Here is a 24,948-nt window from a genome sequence, read left to right as displayed (position 1 = left end):
GAGCACCTATTGCTAAACTGTCCTCACACGATAGACATATGGAAGGCAGCCCCTATTCAGTGGGATGAAGCTAAGGAACAGCAGGGTGATTTCAAACATTGGTGGCTCAGAATCTCAGAAGCAAGGAATAGGCCAGAAGGGATGGAACATATTGGTTTGACTGCAAACATTTTGTGGCAGATTTGGAAAGATATAAACAAAAAGGAGTTTGAAAGCTCATCTAGATCCACACCAATACGAATAGTAGAAAGAGCACATCAAGAATAGTTGGAACAAGTGGAAGTGGAACATACGAAAGCTAGAAAGAGCACAGAAGAAACAGTCCCAAAGCAAGAACAACAAAACCAGGACAATGAAGCTGGGGGAACAATGATTCTGGATGTAGCAACAACCAAGAAAAAAGGGCACTACACTCTTGGAATTGGAGTCACAGTAAGGGAACAAGCAAGTAATAGACTGGCAGGTTGGGTGCTGAAAGAGAGAATTTTGGGAACACAGCTCTAGATGAGGCACTAGCATTGAAACTGATTTTGTGCAAAGCAGTGCAATATCAATGGAGTAAAGTCAGGATTAACTTTTGTAACAAGGAGTTGTGGAGACAAGTAACACAGCAACGACCTGCGGACAGCAAAATGGCAACAGTGATGGAAGATATCTCTAAGTTACAGAGATTGTTCTGCATGTGCTCCTTTGGGTTGGGTAGGAAAGAAAATATGATATATAGTAGAAAACTGAGTGATGATGCCTTAGGCGTTATTGTTGATGAGGAAAGACTTTTTCCTCAGTGTCTGTGAACACTTTTTATATAGTTCTCTTTAGCCGTTGCTCGTACATGTAACTTTCCTTAAGATAATGAAATTCTCTTGCCGTTTCGACAAAAAAAAAGGTATATGGGAGAGACGTAGCAGAAAATTACTCGATGAATTTCTCATATGCAGCATCTATGGGAAGGAAAAGCAAACAAGATCTGGAAGGGATATTCTGAAATTCCACTGCATCTTTTGAATAATGTTAAAGAACTGTGACTATAAAGGATATTGTTCTCGGTACTAGGTAGTAGGCCCATGGTTCAAACACTAGGGAGAGTCGGAGACAGACGACTTGGCCAAGTCGCCACGGAATGGAGGACAACGCTCCGCGACTGTTCCATGTAACATTGGAGATCAAAGAATCGCTGAGAACTCGGAGAAAAACTCGATTGACTCAGACCTAGTTGTCTCTAAGATGAAGTGAAACAGGCGATTCGACCAAGTTATCCCCAATTTTTGCCAGTTTTTGTTCCTTTTTTCCCTTTCCTATTTTGCTGATTTTTTGTAAGAATTTCAGTGTGTGTGTTGTGTGTTTGTGCATGGGGGAGAGAGGGAAAATTCCAGCCGGTCTAACGCTGGCCAGAGTTGATGATTTCCAGCTTCCGGCAACTTCGTTAGTGAAGAAGGAACCAGTGCTGCAGCGGGCAGGAGTTTCTCGTGGGGAAGATGACTCAGTTTTTGAAATTCCAGCAATAGCCCCCTTAGTTTCTTTCACTTTTAATTTCTGCACCCGAATTTTTGTAATTACTAATTCGACCCCAAAACTTTGCCTCAATGTTTTCAATTAGGTCCTTAGCAGTTAACTAGTTGGCTATTAGTTTAATTAGTTTGTCATTTGTCAAGTTAAGCTGTAATTAATTTTATTTTTCCTTTTTGGAAATGATGTCACCCGTACAGGGCATAGGTGCGTTTAATTATTGTATTTTTATTTTTATATTTTCCTTTCATTTTTTATTTTTCTCTTAATTACTTTTGATTGTTATCGAATGTGATATAATGGGACGCGAAAGCATTGGTTGGTGGCTTTTCCAATAGAAGCTTTGGAACTAATTATCTCATTCTTATTGGTTTTTTCTACTTATCTATGTTTAGATGTTTTATTCTAGTTTAATTAATTAAAATGCACGTTATGCATTTAGCCTTAAATTAATTTTTTTGCCTTAAAAAATGACAGGTTTAGAACTAAATCCATAAACCTTATTTGGCAAAATATAAAAATCAAGACTGTAATCAAATTTGGAAGAAATTTATGAGAGCATTTATTGTTGTTGAATTTATCCACAGCTCAAAAAGAACTTATTATGGTGAAAATTTTTGAGTACCAAACTCAAGGCAAAGAAATTAATAAACTTAAAAGATCATAAAAGAGAAGGAGAGAATGCAACAAAAAAGAAGAAAAAATTGATTTTTTTTTCAGTAAACTCGAACTGAACATCTAAGGGAATAAAAGGGTTCTGAGTTCAAGCAATTGAACCAATTGGTCTGGTTCTAATTTCGAAGTACTGGTAAAAAGAAAACCATATTAATCGAGCAAAGTAGAGCAAGGCAAGCCATTTATATGCTTCAAATAAATGAGATGAACATACACTCCCAAATGACATTTCAATTTCCTGGATCGTAAACTATGGGCACCTAATTGTGCAAAATTCCAGAGAGATGTTATTAAAAACACTTTGACGGACTTTTAGTATAAGTGCAAGTTTAATTTCGAATTATACCCGTTTGACTGCAAGTATACAGGTCAAATTCGTAGTTTAGGGCATGTATCAGGTCGATCCCACGAGGAGCAATTTAAACAAGTACTAGGTCCTTCACTTACTCTATTATTTAGACTAACTAATAATTAACGCAAGAGAATCTATAACTACTACTTCCTACAAGTCTTAACTAGACAATTGCAAGATAACAAATTGAGAAAATTCACTAAATACTTGAGTCTAGGGATGTAGATTCCACTTATGGCATAAACAACACAAATGAATAGATTTACCTCTTGTTACAACCCTTGTTTAACTAGGGATTCATTTCCAATATTACCAAATCTCATTCTTATGATGAAATGGCCTAGAATAGTCTAGTTTTCCCTATTCTCATGGTGAATAACTAGTCCTACTCTTGTTTCCTTCATGAAATGTAAGTTTAATCCACTTAAGTGTACCTCTATTCTCATGAGTCTGCTACTTAAGCTCTACTCATGTTGTTCCATCATTATTACCAATTTTCATTGAATAATAACAACTAAGAGCTTGTTATTGGTGATTAAGCAACAACAAGGGCTAAGCATGCACAAGTAGACAAGTTAATACAAGATGTAATAAGTGTAAATCATATCCACTTCATATCAAGTAGTCACAAGTTTCATCTACTCCCTAGATCTAGAAATTTAGCTACTCATGTAAGATATAACAAGAAAACACAAAGTTTCATTGCATGAACACATCATGAATCACAAGTAAAAGATAAATTAGAGAAAGCTTAGCCAAGGTTAATGAAGAAGCTCCCAATGATCTTCAATTTCTTCAACAAAATGGGTACAATGAAGTCTCCAATTGTTCTCCACAAAAGTTACTAGCTAGAGAGAACAAGACAAGACTAACTTCCTAGTTCTAATGTTAAAATCTGATATATATATATATATATATATACATATCCCCTACTATGTTCTACTTCTCTCTAATAATGTCTTTTTTTCCTTTTTCTTCCAAATTCGCCCCTCTTTGAAATCATCACATCTTGCTTCTTCAAGTGTACAAGAGGTTTGCCAGCTTCCAGCCGAAATTTTGTGTGAAACATGAGTCAAAAAGTAAGTGTGAAATGAACATAAGTTGTTCTGTAAGTTGCAGAGAAGAGAGAAAGATTCGAGGCCTAGATCCGAGGAGTAAAAATATGATCCGAGCTCGGATCCGAGCCTTCAGCATTTTCTTCACCGTTCTTCATGTAGGATCCGAGGCCTTCTTCAGATCGATCCGAGCTCGGATCGCCTGACCCTCGAATCCACTGCTCCAGAAGTCTAAACGAGGGATCGGATCATATGGGACGAGACTGGATCCGAGCTCGGATCCATCTCCCCTGTTTCCATCTTCAAATTCTTCTCTCTTTCACTCAATCTTCACTCATTGTTTCACTTGTCCATTGTCCTCCAACTAGCATCTTGCCTCTTCTTTATAATATGTAAGTGTTTCATGCCCCGATAACCTACAAAATATCACATGTTTATGCATTAATCTATTCATTTTGCAAGTTCCGATCACTAAACAACACTTGAAACAATTTGTACCAAAAAGAGCTTAAGTATGACTATTGTGACAGCCCCACTTTCCCCTAAGGCGAACCAGAGGGGTTAGCGAACTGCCTGCCCAACTCTCGCCAGGACTAACGGTGCAGTTTAGAGCGATCTATTGCGTTCCGGAACTTATAACGCGCGTAAACGAGTCAAAATGGCTAAAAAACCCAAAATAAAAAAAATAAATTCGGAGTCGGTCATGAATAGTAACCGACCCGTCAGAATCCAACCAAATAGCAAGCAAACATTCACATCTTGAACTTTAGCAATTACAACCCAAAGTGGCATACAAAAGTTTTCAAAAGTTAATATATACACGGTTTGCCAAATTGAAAGTGAAAATGGCCCTAAAGATACATTTAGGGTTTCACTTCATATACAATACAAAAGAGATATACATCTAGTTCATTCGGCAACCATCTATCAAGATTCATTCCAAAAAGAGTCATATTCCTGTAAGGAAAACAAAAGGAACGGTGTGAGCTAATTGCCCAGTGAGATACTATCACTTACGCAACCAAGTGCACATAAGCATCAAGTTGTCATTCAATATAGTAAAATTAAGCAAAGGCACACGTCAAATATGGTGATAAAAGGATACAGATGGCTCTCAAGAGCCCTTTCCTCGTTTGCATTTCTTGATCGGACGTCATTGACTCTCCGTCAATGTTCAAAAGTAACCAACCGTAGACTCTACTTTACTTCCACTCCTTCCACCTAACATCCCCCTACCGGGCCCGAAATCCAAACACTTGCACTTTGGTATTACTCGAGTATACCGGAATCGAGAGTCTCGCATACTACAAGATTCCATATAACTTTACCCAAGGTTCATTAATTGGCACGACCAAGCCCTCGCCGGCTTGATTCAATCAACTACCAATGGGGTTGAGCTCAATGATAACATTTGTAGTCGTTGGATACTCGTCCAATCGACACCAAGTCAAGTACTTTCATTTCATGTAACATTTCATGTAACATTCAAATAACATGACAACAATGATATAAGGCATATAAGTGAGAGTGATAAAGTACACTTTCACTTCAATCAAGTCACATTCAATTCACTTCAAGCAATTTACATTCAAAGCCATATAGTAACACACAAGTGAGTAGTACACTCACCAAGCTCGCAAATGTGGTTTCATGCACTTCCGTCAAAAGAACGTTGTGCACCACCGTCACGCCCTAAAACATGCAAACAAGTACAATGAGACTCGATAACGAGTCATAAACCAAGGCCAAACATGACCCCAATAGGGTTCCATAAGCATATACAAACATTAGAGGAAACCAGAAAATTTGGAAATGCAATTAGCTTTGGTCCTGAAAAAAACAGTTTTTGACCTCGTTTTGCGGTAATGGCACCAATTTCACTACGATTATCAGATGAAGGTGTACGATACACCGATTCGAAGCTAAAAGACAGGGATACAACATCACAGAAGGTCACTCAACCCAGTTTTGAGTGCAACCATGTCAAAAATGCAAGATACTACACCAAAACCGTAAAACAGATTCACAGAATGCATTCTAGCGGAAACATCATAACTCAGGCTCTCAAGGTCCAAATCCAGAAATTCCAAAACCAGCTGAAAGCTAAGAAACAGGGATACATTTCATCAGAAGGCCTCAACAACCAATTCGGAAGCAATTCCAGCCAAAACAACTAATTACAGGCGCAATTCTTATATTCGGGTAAAACCAGAACAGCAATAGTAATTTCGACTTTTCTCATTCTACACTACTCTGATTGACCTGAAATTTTGTAGACACCTATAAAATGTCATTTCCTACAACTTTCATGTTTTAAGCCAAGGACAATTCGGCCTCTAACTAGGAGCTATAAATTCAGGCAGAATGTTCCCACTAAAACCCTAATTTTCTGAAATTTCTTCCAAACCAGAAATTGGTTGCAATTAATCACTTTTTCCACCTCCTAGAGTCATTATATACCATTTCTAATCATCATAGATAGCCACACAATCATGTTCATAGTAAAACAGAAAAATCCCCAAAAATAATAAAACTTCATCACTTCAACCACAAATCAAGAAATAATCCATAATATTGCATCTCATACTACCACTAATCATGATTTAAGCATCAATTAAGGGAAAAGGGTGGTTCTTCACAACTCACCTTAGAAACAAGAGAGAGAGAGCAATAGGTCCTCCTAGCTTCCCAAATAACTCCACACAACAACTCACAAACACTAATTGAAGAGGTTTTATGGAGAAATTGCAAGTTTCAATGGTTTGTTTTGATGATTTGGAGCAAACTTGAAGAGTTTTCTTCCTTGTGCTTAGAGTAAGAGAGAGAGAAAGAGAGAAAGAGATAGCCGGCCACTTATGGAGGATTTTTGATGATTTTTGGTCATTTTTGGTTTATTTAAGTCAAATGGTAAGACCATGAATAGTTTTCCTAAAGTAAACCCACTCAAATGGTGACACTTGTCACCTTTATTAAATGCTTACCTAACTTGTCTCTCTTATACCAATCCACTTAGCCTCCTCTAATTATCTCTTAACACCCGGTAAATTAATTTCAGTATCCAAAACTTAACCTAGTTGACCGAATTTTTCCGAACTTTTTGCACTAGTGGGTCCCACGTCCGGTATACGCTCTTAATTTCTCAAAACCTATTCGATACTAGAAAAATCATCTAAAAATTATATCTGCTCCTTAAAAGTATCTAGAAATTTTTCCTAATCACGAAAATGCAGAAAACAAGCCATGAAAAATAATAAAACCTAGAAAATGGGACAAAAACGGGTTCTCACAACTATGATCCTTTAAAAATATGACAAAAGCTCGTGCAAAACTATACAATAATATATACAAAATATTCACTTATCAAACTCCCCCACACTTGAATTATTGCTTGTCCTCAAGCAATACAATAAACCACACAACCAACAATTCAAGTGCCAACTCGAAAATATGTTTTCTCACATTCACTTCTCACAATTCGACTATTAATCACAATGCAATTCTTCAAAATGCACTCAATACTCAATAAAGGCGAAACAATTATACATAAATTTAACCACCTTCAAATCATTCTCTCACCCTAACTTGTCTTCACAAATAACCGACCCATATAGTCACAAGGTAATACTTTCCCTTATATCCATTTTGTTTTCTCAAAATTTTACTACAGGAGGGTATCATAAATATATGCTAAATACCAACACTTGAATATTGCAAATGCCTTTTTACGCGAAGGTCGACACTTTTAGGTGAAAACCCCCGGTTACTCCGTACTTACATATCTAGGTCACAACACCTTTTTACCCCAAGTACCTTTTTACGCGAAAATCAACATTTTTAGATGAATATTCCCGGTTACTCAGTACTTAAATAGTCGGTGCAACTTTATTGCTCTTTCTTTTTTTTTTTTTAGAATATATATATATAACCCTCTTTTATCATGGAAATGGAAAAACATTACCAATTAAACTATATCAATCACCTATTTGTAAATCAAAGTGAAGGAAGAGAATTCATTAAAGATAGCAATAGAAGCATAACTGTCCCCACTTTATTAAATATACTTTCTAAAATACACTTATCAGAATCGCATAATACTTAATCGCAAGTCAAGAAAGAAATGAATTCATCAAAAGCATATTTGAATTTGTTCAAACATTAGGAAAATTTGACAATCATTGCCATTGCTTGGGTCATAGTGCAAATTTGAAAAAGATTTTAGAAAAATTTTGACAGAGTTTCTCCTATAAATAGACAAAACTCCCTGCCAACAACCCACAATTCAACAAAAATTCAGTCCTAATCTATATTTCCAGTATTCATTTCCAGCATTTCTCAACAAAAATAAAGAGTTACTCAAGCACAAACCCTCCCCCACACTTAATAATCACATTGATCTCAATGTGAAAGGAGGGTAAAGCAACAATACTCCTCTAATTAACGGAAAGAGAGATCCAGCAGTCGATACGAACCTCTCGAACATCACGAACATCCCAAAATCTACTTAGACTGCAGGAAGGGGTAAGTACATAACAAAAGGGGAGTGAAACAGTTCAAAAGACTTAACTAAATAAAACACTGAACTAAAAGTCAACAAAAGATAATCTAAAACAAAAGAAATGTGAAAACTAAATAAAAATGAAAATAAAGCGAATTAAGCTGAGGGGCCGCCAAGTTCCGAAGCTTCTTCTCCTCCGACTTCTGCACGAGCTTCTTGCTCAACATCGTCTCGTGGCTCAGGAATAGATGCAGCTTGACCTTCGCCAGGTATGGGAGTCGGAGTCGGTATAGGAGAACGACGAATTTGGAAATGGTCCTCCAAAGCACGAAGTTGCCAATCATGTCTTTCCATTCTCTCCATAATAACTCGTTCTTGTTGGTCAATCTGCTCCATAACTCGTGTCTCCATACAGCACATGGCATTGAGGACCTCTTGCCACCGAGACCTAGAGGGAGGTGGTGGAGGTCGAATTGGAGGCGGTTGAGTCGGCTACGCTTCCATCTCTTGAGCTTCCGGTCAGGGTTGAGGATGAGGCGGAGAGTGAGTGGACATAGAAGCTTCCCCAGTAGCGCGTTCTTGAAGTAAAGAAGCACCGAAATCGGTAGGGATGGCCAATGACCTCAACAATGTGATCGTCACTTCATCAATGGACTTGGTGGTCAGTGCCTCGTCAGCACTCACATTGACTTGGAGCTTCTCAAACAACAAAGATAGGAGTCGAGGAAATCCGAAACAAGAATCGCCGGGTCGCATCCTAGCTGTGGTGCGTATATAACTTATAATGATGCTCGGCAATGGAATGCCGGTCAGTTGTGCGCCCACGCCATGTATCATCTTGTCGAGAAAATAGAGGTCACTATTCCGTAGCTCTCTTTTACCACTTTTCTTAGGAACCACGTTGTGAGCATATAGATAAAAAATTAAGTGGTATCGAGCTTCAAAAGAGTCGGCATACACTATCTTCTTCCCGGAACGTCCTCGATCTATATATTGCCCCTTAAGGCGAGCCACAGTTTCCTCGACTAGCCACGGGTCACGCGCCTTAAATTCCTTAGTCAATTTCACGTCCTCTCCGTCATTTTTGACCATTATAAACTTGCCGATTTTTTCCCTTTTTATGACGACGCGCTTCCCACGGACCCAAGAAACAATCTTATTAGCGCTATGTCCAGGCTTATCCTCCACATTTGCATAAAACTCCCTCACCAAGTTTGGATAGTAATGGCGAGGCAACTGAAGAATGTTCTCCCATCCAAGTCGAGCAAATGCCGCCGATACCTTGTAGTGAGCATCCACCTCAGTCGCCAAGTGTTTCTCGATGATAATTTCCTTAAGCAACCCAGCGTCATACCACTCTTGATTCTCGAGTGATGTGAATTGAGTGATATCATACTCTGGAGGGGTTTCCTCGCGACTTATAGATGCCTGTTTGCGTCGTGACTGTGGTGGTTGCTCAGGGCAAGAAGATTCTTCCCCCACTGAAGGTGTTGCTTCAGGACTTGGTGAAGGAGTAGGCGTTCAAATAGTGGCTCTTCGTGTTCGAATCATTGTGCTTATATTAATGTCAAAATTAGTTCACATGTTAAACAAACAACACCTCTGGCACTTTGAGAACATGAATGAAACAAATTAGCATTGCTAAAATTGTGGAAACTCATCTGAAAAAATTTCGGCAAAGTTTCCCCTTGAAACAGGGCTAAACTCCCTGCCAAGAAATATCAAATTCAAGAGAATATTCCACAAAGCAATTTCTCAAGCACAATTCCTACCATTCTAATGCATTTATATAAGAGCCACATCTCGATACTCATTCATATAGCATCCTCAATTCCAACAATTCACCCCTTTTTAGCAATTCATCTCAAGAATTTCATACCAATTTGTTCAAACGGTCATGCTAAGAAATCAAGATGTTCTAACAATTCCTCAACACATCAAATTCACCAAAAAAAATAGAGCATTAAAACACATGTGAATTGCACTCATGCTATGAACTTAATAAATGAGAGAAAATAAGATTAATTCACCAAGGGTACACATTCCTCAATATTAAGCATCACAATAAGGTAAATGACATTTCTAAGTATCAAGGAGCAACTAAATACAACAATTCACCATTATAATATACCCCATAAAATATGTCAGAAACTCAGGAAATTACATTCTTAGAAATGTAAAATACCACAGGAAATCAAGAAAACTTACCTCAAACATGTAGAGTGATGTTAGAGGATGCAAAAGATGCAAAATGCAGGACAAACAAGCCCAATTTCAGCCCCCAAATGGATGGTTTTAGTTTGGCTCCCTCTTTCCCGTTTTGACAATCAAAAGCCCCCAAATTGATGTTTTTGATGAGAAATTATTGAGGGTTTATGACCACAAGAGGCTTGGGGATGTTTTTATGGTGAAAGATTGGAAAATTAATGGATGAAATAGAAGATTAGTGGAGAGGGGCTAGGGTTTCGATGAAGAGGAGGAAGAGAAATTGAAGAAATGCAAAACCGAGGTTTCGGTTCTGCTATATGCCCGAATCGATCCGAGCTCGGATCCTATAGATCAGGCCTCGGATCGATTGAAGCTCGAATCAGGTTGTACAGAAGTTTATCCGAGCACTCGAATCAAAATGATCCGAGCACTCGGATCCTCTCGTTTCTGCAACAATTGTAGAAACTGCAATTTTTTTCCAATTCTGACAACCTTTTTTTGCAATTTCTGAATTACACTTTTAGATGAAAATTTTCCAACTTTTTCTTCACATGCAAGTGTAATATGCTCTAAACGCTGAATCCATCCTCTCAAAACACCTCAAACACTTCTAAATTACAAATCGAGGATTGAGGTTCTTTGATCATTTTGGCACTTTAACACTAAAATAGCACTTTTAGGCATGAAATGCACATCAAATGAGTTAATGATCAGATACAAACATGTTATCACCGAACTCACTTAAATATCATGAAAGTGCAACATGGGATATATAAACGAGAAATTTAGACACTTAAAACAATATCCAATATGGAGACTTTCCTTTTTAACTATCGTTCTTCAAGTGCACCTCCAAGATGAACATTCAAACTCCGATGGCCCCCCTACAAACCAATAAGACAAGAAAAATCACACCAACTAACAAAAGAAACATATTAAAAACACAGTAAAACTAAAGAAATCGTTGGGTTGCCTCCCAACTAGCGCTTTTGTTTATAGTCGTTGGCTCGACTCAAAAGGGTAGGATATTTAAGTTGAAGAAGAGTCACCCAAAGGACATATGAGTCCATTAGGAACGATTTCACCTGCCAAGTAGGGTTTTAATCGTTGACCGTTGACCTTGAATCGTTCATTTCTCGCATTAACTATTCCAACGGCTCCATAAGGAAACACTTGAGTGACTTCAAAAGGTCCCGACCATCTTGACTTGAGTTTCCCGGGAAACAACCTAAGGCGTAAGTTGTATAATAGCACTTTTTGCCCCACCTCAAATTGTTTGGAAACGAGATGCTTATCATGCCAATATTTCACTTTCTCCTTATAAATTCTTGCATTCTCGTAAGCATGTAGCCGGTGTTCTTCAAGTTTGCTCAGTTCAAGTAGTCTCCTTCCACCTGCAAGACATAAATCTATGTTAATTACTTTAATTGCCCAATATGCTTTATGTTCCACCTCTACAGGCAAATGACAAGCTTTTCCAAAGACTAATCGATACGGCGACATCCCCAAAGGTGTCTTCAATGCCGTTCGATATGCCCATAATGCATCATCAAGACGTCTCGCCCAATCCTTCCTTGATTTATTCACTGTTTTCTCCAAGATGAGCTTGATCTCTCGATTGGCTAACTCAGCTTGTCCATTTGCTTGCGGGTGGTATGGTAGTGATGTCTTGTGCCTACAACCATACTTAAGCAATAGAGGATCAATTTGATTATTACAAAAATGCTTTCCTTCATTGCTTACTATGGCCTTAGGAATACCAAACCTGCTAAAAATATTCTTTTTAAGGAACCGAAATACAACCTAAGAGTCATTAGTAGGTGAAGCGATAGTTTCCACCCATTTAGAAACATAATCCACTGCCACTAAGATGTACTTATTATTAAAAGAACTAAGAAATGGTCCCATAAAATCCATCCCCCAAACATCAAATAATTCAACTTCTAAGAAAGTAGTAAAGGGCATTTCATTTTTTCTTGAGATATTCTCGGTTCTTTGACATGCATCACAACTTTTAACATATTCTCTAACATCTTGGTACATAGTTGGCCAATAAAACCCCGATTGCCATACTTTTGTCACGGTCTTTGAAGTGCTAAAATGACCACCCATTTCAAGGTTATGACAATGATATAAAACATTACGTACCTCATCTTCGGGAATACATCTACGCACCATACCATCGGCACAATGTCTATAAAGCAATGGTTCTTCCGAAAAATAACTTTTCACATCATGTAAGAATTTCTTCTTTTGATGATAATTAAAACCCTTTGGTATCACTCCACTTACCAAATAATTGGCGAAATCCGCATACCATGGAGAATTGACAATGGCTAGGACAAATTCATCTGGAAAATTCTCTTGAATGGGAACTTGATCATTGATCGGGATATATTCCAATCGTGATAGATGATCCGCCACGAGGTTCTCTGATCCCTTTTTGTCCCTTATCTCCACGTAAAATTCCTGCAACAAAAGAATCCACCGAATTAGTCATGGTTTCGCGTCTTTCTTATGTAGCAAATATTTGAGAGCCGAATGGTCCGTATAAATGATAACTTTAGATCCTACTAAATAGGATCTAAATTTATCTAAAGCAAATATCACCGCCAATAGCTCCTTTTCGGTTGTTGCATAATTGAGTTGTGCCTCATTGAATAATTTGCTTGCATAGTGAATGACGTGCAACCTTTCTTCTTTCCTTTGCCCTAAAACCGCACCAACCGTATAGTCACTTGCGTCACACATCAATTCAAATGGTAGCGACCAATCCGGTGAAGTTATAATAGGTGCCGAAATCAATTCCTTCTTCAACCTTTCAAAAGCAACAACACAATTATCATCAAATTGAAAAGGGGTATCTTTACATAATAAATCACACGATGGCTTTCCTATTTTAGAAAAATCCTTAATAAAGCGTCTATAAAAGCCTGCGTGTCCTAAAAAACTTTTTATGCCCTTAACATTGTTTGGAGGAGGCATTCATTCGATGACTTCAATTTTTGCCTTATCCAGCTCAATTCCCTTAGAGGAAATCTTGTGCCCTAAAACGATTCATTCTTGCACCATAAAATGGCATTTCTCCCAATTTAGCATAAGATTTGTCTCCTCGCATCTCTGCAAAATCAATTCTAAATTATGAAAACAATGGTCAAAAGATGAGCCATAAACCGAAAAATCATCCATAAATATCTCCATAATTTTCTCTATATAATCAGAAAATATGTCCATCATGCAACGTTGAAAGGTAGTAGGGGCATTGCATAGGCCAAATGGCATCCTTCTAAAGGCAAAGGTGCCATAAGGACAAGTAAAAGTGGTCTTCTCTTGATCCTCCAGAGCTATAGCTATTTGGTTATATCCTGAAAAATCATCAAGAAAACAATAAAATTCATAACCGGCTATTCGCTCCAATAATTGATCAAGAAAGGGTAAAGGAAAGTGGTCTTTTCTTGTAACCGCATTTAACTTGCTATAATCAATACACACTATTCACCCAACCACAAGCCGAGATGGAATCATCTCATCACTTTTGCCCATAATTATAGTGATTCCACCCTTTTTTGGTACAACATAAATGGGACTAATCCAAATACTATCAGAGATAGGAAAGATTATACCTGCGCCAAGCCATTTAAGAATTTCATTTCTTACCACCTCCTTCATATTTGGATTGAGTCTTCTTTGCATTTCCACCACCGGTTTGTAATTGTCCTCCAATAGAATGCGGTGCATACATATAGAAGGACTTATACCCTTAATGTCCGAAATTGTCCATCCAATTGCTTTTCTATGCCTTCTTAGAACTCTTAACAACTTTGCACATTGCTCTTCATCTAGGTAAGCACTAACAATGACCGGTAAAGTATTGTTTTCTCCAAGAAACTCGTACCTTAGATGAGTTAGAAGTGGCTTGAGCTCTAATTTTGGAGGTTCAATCTCCGAAGGTAGTGGTAGCCATTTTCTTTGGCCAAGACTTTCATAGGCATTACCCCTATTATAGGGTGCTTGAAAATCCAAATACTTGGCCACTTCTTCAAGTGCTTCACAATCTCCCTCTTGCATGCCTAAACTCAATAAACAAAGCTCAAGAGAGTCGAAGTCAAAATTGACTCGGCTCACTCTTGGGTTAGTTTATCAATTGTGCCAATAGAACAAGCATGATCGGTAAAAGAGGGGTATTTTTTCATTTCATTCAAATTGAACTCTACCTCTTCTTCACTTACTTGAAATTTAAGTTTTCCATTTTTGACATTAATAATAGTACCTGTAGTTGCTAGAAATGGTCTACTAAGTATAATGGGCATAGATATATCTTCTTCCATATCTAAGACCACAAAATCCACGGGAATGATAAATTTTTGAACCTTAATCAATACATTGTCCAACACTCCCAATGGATGTCTAATAGACCTATCCGCTAGTTGCAAGGTAAGATTAGTGCGTTTAAACTCATGCAAACCTAATTGTCTTGCCACCGTTAAAGGAATTAATGATACACTAGCACCAAGGTCATATAACGCTTTAGAAAAGTCGATGTTACCAATAGTGCAAGGTATAGAAAAACTCTCCGGATCCTTCAATTTCGGTGGTAGTTTGTTTTGTATGATGGCACTACACTCCTCTGTTAATGCTATTGTTTCGCAATCCTCCAATTTCCTCTTTCGCGTCATGATCTCTTTGAGAAACTTGGCATATGAAGGAATCTGCAAAATAGTGCCGGCAAAAGGGATATTAATGTGCAATTGTTTGAAAATTCTAACAAACTTTTCAAATTCTTTATCAATCTTATTTGGCTTGAGTCTTTGAGGAAATAGAACCGCTGGAGGTATTGGGATGGTAGTGGAAGATGATGGTTGATCTTCTCTTGGTTTCTCCCGACTATCTTCCTCCAAACTTGCCTCTTGGTTCCTCCCCTTTTCTTCTTGTTTTTCACTCTCATTTTTCTCACTTTCAACCACTGGAGGATCTTCTAACTGTTTACCACTACGATGAGTAATGGCCTTGACATGCTCCTTAGGATTCACCTCCGTCTTACTAGGCAATTCTCCTTGATTTCTATTATTGAGAGAACCGGCAATTTGGCCAATTTGGAGCTCAACATTCCTATACATTGTAGTAAATTGGTCCAATCTTCCTTCTACTCGCTCAAACCTATCCGAAGTAACTTTGGCAAGTTTTTCCACCGCGATCTCCCAACCCGATTTAGTTTCCGCTTGTGGTTGCCTAGGTTGGAATCCCGGCGGATTGGTTGGCCTATGTTGATTGCCTTGATCTTTCCATCCAAAGTTTGGATGATTTTTCCATCCCGGATTGTAAGTGTTTGAGTAGGAGTTATTTTGAGCATTTCGATTGTAGTTGTTAACAAATTGTACCTGCTCAAAATCAACACAATCATTAGTATCATGTTCACCTCCACATATGGAACAACAAGCCACATTTGTATTAGATGAACTTGAACCAACTCCGGCTTGCCTATTAAGTAACTTCACCACATTGTTCATTTGGGCACTCAACATGTTAAGAGTGTCTATTTCAATCATACCTACGTGACGTCTCGGATTACCTCTCTCATTGGCCCATTGGTAGTTGTTTGCGGCCATTTCTTCTATTAAACTTTGAGTTTCTTGGGGTGATTTACCCATTAAACCTTCACCTGCGGCTGCATCAATGGTAGTTTTAGTAGAGAAAGATAAACCATTATAGAAAGTTTGTACGATTAGCCAATCGGGAAGTCCATGATGTAGACATCTCCGAAAAAACTCTCTAAACCGTTCCCAAGGTTCATACAACGATTCACCATCCAATTGACTAAAACTAGTGATATCCATTCTAAGCTTAGCCGTTTTACCAGGTGGAAAATATTTATTCCAAAATGCCCTAGATAAATCATCCCAAGTGGTGAAGGTGTTAGGGGGCATGAGAGTGTAGCCAAATTTTAGCTTTATCTCTCAATGAAAATGGAAACAACCTTAACCTTATAGCATCATCACTAACTCCATTCATTTTTCATTGTATCACATATTTCCAAGAATGTGGCTAAGTGTGCATTAGGATCCTCTACGGCATTACCTCCAAATTGAGATTGTTGAACCATTTGGATAAATGATAGTTTAATCTCAAAGTTGTTAGCATTTATCGTCGGCCGCGCTATACTTGTTTTGGAATCCTTGAGTTCCCGGTAGAGCGAAATCCCTTAGAGCTCGCCTATTTGCTTCATTTTCTGCCATCTCTTCTTCAAACGGTAGCTCTATTGCAATTCCCTCTATTGGTTGCCTAATCTCTTCTTCTTGTTGTTGTGGTGTACGCCTTCTTTGTCTACGTAGTGTCCTTTCAATTTCAGGATCAAAAGGTACTACTACACGTAAAGCTCGGTGCATACACTACAAAAATTGAAGAATAGAGACAATGTAGTAATTATATCACAAAAATAAATAAAAATCCAATTCAAAATATTAACAAGAATTTTCACTACACTAATACCAACTAATCTAATATAAAGGTCTAAATTAACAGAGCTTGTTAGGCCCTAATATTGCCGCTCCCTGGCAACGGCGCCAAACTTGACGGGTTTTTAATATAAGTGCAAGTTTAATTCCGAATTATACTCATTTGACTGCAAGTATACAGGTCAAATTAGTAGTTTAGGGCATGTATCGGGTCGATCCCACGAGGAGCAACTTAAACAAGTACTAGGTCCTTTACTTACTCTATTATTTAGACTAACTAATAATTAACGCAAGAGAATCTATAACTTCTACTTCCTACAAGTCTTAACTAGACAGTTGCAAGATAACAAATTGAGAAAATTCACTAAATACTTGAGTTTAGGGATGTAGATTCCACTTATGGCATAAACAACACAAATGAATAGATTTACCTCTTGTTACAACCCTTGTTTAACTAGGGCTTCATTTCCAATATTACCAAATCTCATTCTCATGATGAAATGGCCTAGAATAGTCTAGTTTTCCCTATTCTCATGGTGAATAACTAGTCCTACTCTTGTTTCCTTCATGAAATGCAAGTTTAATCCACTTAAGTGTACCTCTATTCTCATGAGTCTACTACTTAAGCTCTACTCATATTGTTCCATCATTATTACCAATTTTCATTGAATAATAACAACTAAGAGCTTGTTATTGGTGATCAAGCAACAACAAGGACTAAGCATGCACAAGTAGACAAGTTAATACAAGATGTAACAAGTGTAAATCATATCCACTTCATATCAAGTAGCCATAAGTTTCATCTACTCACTAGATCTAGAAATTTAGCTACTCATGTAAGATATAACAAGAAAACACAAAGTTTCATTGCATGAACATATCATGAATCACAAGTAAAAGATAGATTAGAGAAAGCTTAGCCAAGGTTAATGAAGAAGCTCCCAATGATCTTCAATTTCTTCAACAAAATGGGTACAATGAAGTCTCCAATTGTTCTCCACAAAAGTTACTAGTTAGAGAAAACAAGACAAGACTAACTTCCTAGTTCTAATATTAAAATCTGATATATATCCTCTACTATGTTCTACTTCTCTCTAATAATATCTTTTTTTCCTTTTTCTTCCAAATTTGCCCCTCTTTGAAATCATCACATCTTGCTTCTTCAAGTGTACAAGAGGTTTGCCAGCTTCCAGCCGAAATTTTGTGTGAAACATGAGTCAAAAAGTAAGTGTGAAATGAACATAAGTTGTTCTGCAAGTTGCAGAGGAGAGAGAAAGATCCGAGGCCTAGATCCGAGGAGTAAAAATATGATCCGAGCTCGGATCCGTGCCTTCAGTATTTTCTTCACCGTTCTTCATGCAGGATCCGAGGCCTTCTTCAGATCGATCCGAGCTCGGATCGCCTGGCCCTCGGATCCACTGCTCCAGAAGTCTAAACGAGGGATCGGATCATATGGGACGAGACTGGATCCGAGCTCGGATCCATCTCCCCTGTTTCCATCTTCAAATTCTTCTCTCTTTCACTCAATCTTCGCTCCTTGTTTCATTTGTCCGTTACCCTCCAACTAGCATCTTGCCTCTTCTTTATAATATGTAAGTGTTTCATGCCCCGATAACCTATAAAATATCACATGTTTATGCATTAATCTACTCATTTTGCAAGTTCCGATCACTAAACAACACTTGAAGCAATTTGCACCAAAAAGAGCTTAAGTACGACTATGAATCTTTAAAAATATGACAAAAGCTCATGCAAAACTGTATAAAAATATATACAAAATATTCACTTATCACACTTGAAGTCAATTTTTGTCTTCTGAAGCTAGAGATTTTTGGCAATGAACACATTCTCCCTTGACAAGTAATGTTCAATAGTTTGGTGGTGCCTATTTTGATGCCTAAATTTGTTTTCTAATGAGTAATAGCGCCAGAGAGAATTGTGCCCCCACTGAAAAATTGTGATGGCTCCAACTGCACGTCAATATTCGTTGCTGTAAAATTCACGCACCTGTAAATTTTCAAAATAGCCACTTACCTCTGTCTTTTTCTTTTTTTTTTACATGGGAGAACTTCTATCAGGGAGAAGGGCCAAATAGGAGGGTTCAAAAGTTTTTATCCATTATTACATGGTCAATATCGCTATGAGCTAAGTTGAGTCTTGAAAACACGAATAATGTAGTGTTATTTGAAATGGACGGATGACTTCAGGAAATTTTGGCCCGTAGAGTACAAATGCAAAATTGTTGGTAATGGATTGGTGTACGAATACCAAGACAGGAAATTGTGGAAGCCATCCAACTAGACACGTCATCAATGCTATACTCTTGCCGTTTGGATTGCTATTTTTAAAGTTTTTTTTTTTTAGAAAAATTACTATAGCGATTTAGTGTATGTGAAAAAAAGGTTAATAGAAAATGTGATCACTAAAAATGTAAAAAATTTCTGAGAAAAACTTCAATCCAAAGTCACATTTTCTGTATAAATAGCAATAACCCCAAGAGTTTTCCACTATCAAAGTCACATTTTGAGGCTATTCAAAGGGAGGATGGGTTCATATGTTGCTCTCGTCGCATTCTTTACAATTGCCCTGGCAAGATTTCTCAAACATCAATCCTCTACTTGAAGTAGTAGTTCATAAGCAATGATTCTTTGACTGTTAGAACTTAGGCCCACTTAAATCACGTTAATTATTCGGCATTGTTATGATCCTCTCAGTTAAAACTATCTACCTGAGAAAATGCCTTCTTCTTCCTTTTCACACATTTATCCTCAACTCTAACTATCCTGAACTAGTCGATGAAGGAAGTTTGAAATTGGAGGAAAACGAGACTTTGCATGAAGCGTGCCTGTTAGGGTTTGGCCTAGGGTTTTTGCATGGAGGGTCCTCCGTGGCCGCCGCCGGTCACAGGGGGGGTACCCGGCTGCGCAGCACCTTCCAAGTCTTTTGCAGATGTGCTATCTGGTTCGGCCCGCCTGGAGGATATTCCAGATCTGGGGTGCTGCTCGGTTCATAGAGGTGAGATGGCGCTGCGTCTATCCCAGAGTGATATGCAACTGCTTTCGACGCCTTTTAAGAATGCTTTGGTAGGACGGTTTCCGTTTCGTCGGCCACCAATGGAGGTTATTAGGGGTTTTTTTGTTTCGCTAGGCCTCAAGGGAGATTGTGAGGTTGGCCTTCTGGATCTGAATCACGTTCTGATCAGGCCTTCGACTGCGGAGGATTATGCACGGCTGTTTGTGCGCCGGTCCTGGTTCGTGAAGGGAGCGCAGATGCTGTTATCAAAATGGACGTTGGATTTCAACGTTCATAAGGATTCGACATTTGCTCCGGTGTGGGTATCTCTGCCAACACTTCCTTTGCCGTTGTTTAATACGGTGTACATTACCAAATTAGCTAGTTTGCTGGGGCGCTGTCTGAAGATTGATGCGGCGACATTGGCGCTCCGACGTCCTTCGGTAGCGCGGGTCCTGATTGAGATGGATGTGTCGAAACAGCCCCCAAGTCGTATTTGGATTGGGGAGGAACAAGAAGGTTTCTGGCAGGCGGTGGAATATGAGAGTTGGCCGAATTTTTGTGGGTTCTGTACTCGATTCGGACATGTAGATGAGGAGTGTTATAGGAGGAATCCGGATCTCCAGCCCTCCAAGAATCTGTTTACGTCGAAAGGGAAGGCATTGGAGGTTTACAGGCCGAAGGTTAACAGTGGACAAGGTCAGGTGCAGCGGGAAGCAGAGATGAAACAGGTGGAGTGGCACCAGAGAACTAATGGGGCCTTGGTTTCGGATCAGGGCGTCGAGGGGCATACGGAGGCTTCAGAGGGGGTTCCTCTCCCTGCGCTGGAGGACGCGAAGGCTGCTACGGAGAGGGCGGTGCAGAATCAAGCGGGGGATTGGGATCAGATGGCGCATATGCTGTCGACTAATCCTGCTCCCGCTTCGTTAGTCGAGGAGGCGATGGTCGGTCCTGGGACTGCTACGGTTGATGCTGATGTGCGTGTTGCTCTACCAGATTTGCCTTTGAGGGCGACACAGGAGATGGTGCAGGTTTCGGACTGTGCGTTGGCAATGCAGGCGGGTGGATGGGAAAAGGAGGAGTTGGCTGCGGCGTCTCATAATTCCTTTGCAGTGTTGCACGCTTTATCCGACATGGAGGTGCAGGATTTTGATCGCGTTCCTTCTAGGTCCGCGATTTCTGTTAGGACAGCTAGGCTGGGGCATAGACGGCAATGTTCGGACGGGGATAATCCGGGGGACGTACCTCCGTGGGAGCAGCTCAAACAGTTTCAAAGGATGTTGCATCGCCGCCTGCTCGATGATCCGCAGCGACCAAGGGAGGGATTGACCGGGCTGGAGCAGCCTGAGATTGAGTATGGTCTGCCTGAAACTAGGCACAAGGGTGGCCGCTCGGCGAAAGCTCCTCTTAATCAGGTTCATCACCAATCTCAAACTCACTACTCTTTGCGGTCTCATGTTAAATCACATTAAGGTTGTTGTTTGGAATATACGTGGGGCCTCTCGCAAGGACTCACTTAGGTATTTAGATAAGATTTGCAAAAGTCATAAAATAAGATTGTTAGTACTTCTGGAACCTTTGTCGGATACTCCACAATTGGAGGTGGTACGTCGGCTCCTGGGTTCTGATAGGGCGATGGGGGCTTTGAATAACAAGGTGTGGGTGTTTTGGTACAATGAGCTGTCCTTGGCGTTTAGGGAGATGGCAGAGCAACTTCTTCACATGCACATCATTTTTTCTTCCGGGTGTTCAATTCAGTTTTCTGCAGTTTATGCTCGGTGCTCGAGGGTGGGGCGGCGAGAGTTGTGGTCGGCAATGGAAGGATTGGCGGGAGAAGGTCTTAGGCCATGGATGCTGGCAGGGGATTTTAATGTCATTTCCAGTTCGGAAGAGCGTGTGGGAGGTTCTCCGGCCAATGCAACGAACATGGAAGAATTTAATGAAGCTGTTGGCAACTGCGGCTTGTCCGAGGTGCCTTTTGATGGGGCTTTATTTACTTGGACCAATGGTAGGGTATGGCAAAGATTGGATAGGGCCTTCATGAATCAGGAGTGGGCTGATGGGTATGAGCTTTCGCATGTCTCCCATTTGTCCAGGGGGCGGTCAGATCATGCTCCCCTCTTGATTAATTGTCAAAATGGGAGCCACAGCAAACGCTCGTTTAGATTTCTGAATGTTTGGAGGAGGCATTCGGGTTTTATGGAAGTGGTTCGCCAGGGTTGGGCGATGCCGGTGGAGGGTGAGGGTATGCCGAAATTTTATAATAAGCTGAGGGCTGTGAAGGGTTGCCTGCAGGTTTGGAACGTCCAGACATTTGGCAATATTTTTACCAACGTACGGGCGGCCGCTGCTGTTATGAAACAACGTGAGGAGCAGTTCGACGCTGCTAGGGATTCTGTGTCCAGAGCAGCGTTGGAGGAGGCAAAGGCGGTATTTGCCAGGAGTTTGGCGTTGGAGGGTGAGTTTTGGAGGCAGAATGCGGGCATCAAATGGTTGCAGGTTGGGGATGCTAATACAGCTTATTTCCATTCTCGCTGCCGGCAACGTCGCAATATTAATTTTGTCGCCCGCATTAAGGATCAGGCAGGTACATGGTTGGAGGATTTACAAGACATAAGGCAATCAGCGGTGGATTTCGTTTCGGCGTTGTTCGCTTCTGAACAACACGGGTGGCACTCTCCGGAGCTGCCCTTCTCGGTCCCTCAGCTTGCTCAGGTAGACAATGACTTGTTATCTGCTTTACCTGACATGGCAGAATTAAAGGGAGTGGTGTTCGCGTTGGACGCAGATAGTGCCCCAGGGCCGGATGGGTTTGGGGCAGGTTTTTACCAGGCCTGTTGGGATATTATCCAGTCAGATTTATTGCAGGCGGTTCAGGCATTCTTCCAGGGTATGCGTTTGCCTCGGAGCTTTACTAGCACGTCTATTATTTTACTGCCTAAGATTGCAGGCGCCATGCAGTGGAAGGATTTTCGGCCAATTAGTCTTTGCAATGTCTGTTCGAAAATTATTTCTAAGCTCGTTTCGGATCGGTTGGGTAGGGTTCTCCCGGCCTTAGTATCACAGTGGCAGACTGGTTTTGTACCAGGACGGGGGATAACGGATAACATCCTTCTGACGCAGGAGTTGGTGGCGGATTTAGATAGGCGGTTGAGACATCCGAACCTCATGTTAAAGTTGGATATGGAAAAGGCGTATGACAGGGTCGAGTGGCCGTTTATTTTGTTTATGCTTCGGAGATTTGGTTTTGCGGAGCAGGTGGTTGACATTTTCTTTCGGCTCGTGTCTAATAATTGGTTTTCAGTTTTGGTGAATGGTGAGGCTGCTGGTTTCTTTAAATCTTCAAGGGGTGTTAGGCAGGGTGACCCGATTTCTCCTGGCCTGTTTGTGTTAGTGGCCGATTTTTTAGGCCGCGGGTTACATCATTTGCTGGAGCGGCAGCCCGGTCGGTATTTTGTTAAGGCAGGGAGTCCGGTGCCGTACTTGGCCTTCGCAGATGACATGCTCTTGTTTACAAGATGCTCAGAGGATTGCCTGTCCGCAATAAAGGGTTTTTTGATGGAGTATGAGGAGGCTTCAGGTCAAAAGGTGAATGTTAACAAGAGCTCCTTTTTTCAGCCTTCAGGGGCTACGTCGGGACAGGAGCAGTTGGTGACTCGGGTTCTAGGATTTCGCAGGCAATCTTTCCCATTCATTTATTTGGGCGCTCCTATATATAAAGGTCGGAGGCGGGGTTTCTTGTTTGATGATATTATTTCGAAAATACGGACCCGTCTTGGACACTGGAGTACTAAGTTGTTGTCCTTTGGGGGCAAGCTGGTCTTAGCACGGCATGTACTTGCTTCATTTCCGATGTACTTACTTCAGGTGTTGAATCCTCCAAAGGCGGTGACCACACGATTGGGTAAAATTTGTAATGCCTTTCTCTGGGATGATAAGGGGGAGAGGCGCATTCATTGGTCCTCCTGGGACAAGATGTGTTTTCCCATTGACGAAGGGGGCCTGGGTTTTCGGTCCTTTACGGACATGGCAAGGGCATTTGCGGTAAAACTATGGTGGCGGTTTAGGCTTGGAGAGCCCATTTGGGCAAAGTTCATGCATGCCAAATACATCAAAGGGGTTCATCCGTCGGAGGCATTGGTAGAGCGGGCTTCAGGTACTTGGAGGCGTCTTATAGCCATACGTCAAATGGCGGAACAGAACATTAGGTCGTGCTTAGGGGAAGGCCTAGTGGATTTTTTGAAGGATAGATGGGTTTTCCAGGAGCCGTTAGAGAGTGTGGTGGATCGATCTGAGAAGCCCCATTTCCTTGTCGCGGAGTTTATTGCCAGCGATGGATGGGATGAAACGCGTCTTGGCCGGTGGGTTCCAGGGTTTGTCGTCCAGGCGATCAAAGAAGTACCCCATGATTTAGCTCGGAAGGATATGATGGTATGGTTGCCTTATCCAACGGGATGCTTCACAGTTAAGTCGGCATGGGAGGTGCTTCGGCAAAGGAAGCATCGGTGTCTTGTTGACTCCCTACTTTGGCCTTCGGTTTTGCCGGCAAAAATGTCTTTCTTGGCTTGGAGATTGGTGCGTAATTTCCTCCCTCTGGATATAACGTTGCGTTGTCGGGGTTTGGCTTTGCCTTCTCGGTGCGGGTGTTGCTACCAGGCGGAGGAGGCTCTTTTGCATGTTTTCTTGACTGGCCCGGTTGCATCAGAAGTGTGGCGGAGAGTGTCTGGCCGTTTTGGTTTTCATTTGCGTAATTGCTCGAGTATGGCGTCGGTATTTGTCTCTTGGCACTTTACTTCAGTTTCCTCTGCGAAGGATCACATTCGGGTAGTCATGCCAATTGTAGTGTGCTGGTTCCTTTGGCTAGCCAGGAACCAGGAGCGTTATCAGGGCCTGCGATGGGAGGTCGGCAAGATACTCTGCGAGGTGGACTATTTTTTAGAACAGCTTGGAAGGGCAGGTAAGTTTCGTCGGGCGCACTTTACAGGGGATGCGGATTGCGAGTTGCTAAGATCTATTAAGGTCTCTCCGCGGAGGGGAATCCCTTGTGCGGTTGCCTGGGAGAAACCTCCGCTGGGGCTGCTTAAGCTCAACTCGGACGCCAGCGTGAATTGTGGTAGGGCCTCGGGTGGTGGTCTGTTGCACGATAGTCAGGGAAAATTGATTTTTGCTTTTTACAAAAAATTTGGAGATTAG

General features: G+C 40.6%; 1 protein-coding gene and 1 non-coding gene across 2 annotated transcripts; both read left to right on the top strand.

Moving 5' to 3' along the window:
* Nucleotides 1-16,027: 16,027 nt before the first annotated feature.
* On the top strand, nt 16,028-16,134 carry LOC113720367 (small nucleolar RNA R71). Its single transcript, XR_003455290.2, has one exon. It is a non-coding gene; the product is annotated as a small nucleolar RNA R71 (small nucleolar RNA).
* A 5,256-nt stretch (nt 16,135-21,390) lies between these two features.
* LOC113693644 (uncharacterized) lies at nt 21,391-24,948 on the top strand. Its single transcript, XM_027212230.2, has one exon. The coding sequence runs from the start codon at nt 21,391-21,393 to the stop codon at nt 24,946-24,948; it is 3,558 nt and encodes a 1,185-aa protein (XP_027068031.2).

Source organism: Coffea arabica, chromosome 6e (genome assembly GCF_036785885.1).
Source record: "Coffea arabica cultivar ET-39 chromosome 6e, Coffea Arabica ET-39 HiFi, whole genome shotgun sequence".
In the NCBI taxonomy this organism is placed as follows: Eukaryota; Viridiplantae; Streptophyta; class Magnoliopsida; order Gentianales; family Rubiaceae; genus Coffea; species Coffea arabica.
This window is presented reverse-complemented; position numbering and strand designations above follow the sequence as displayed.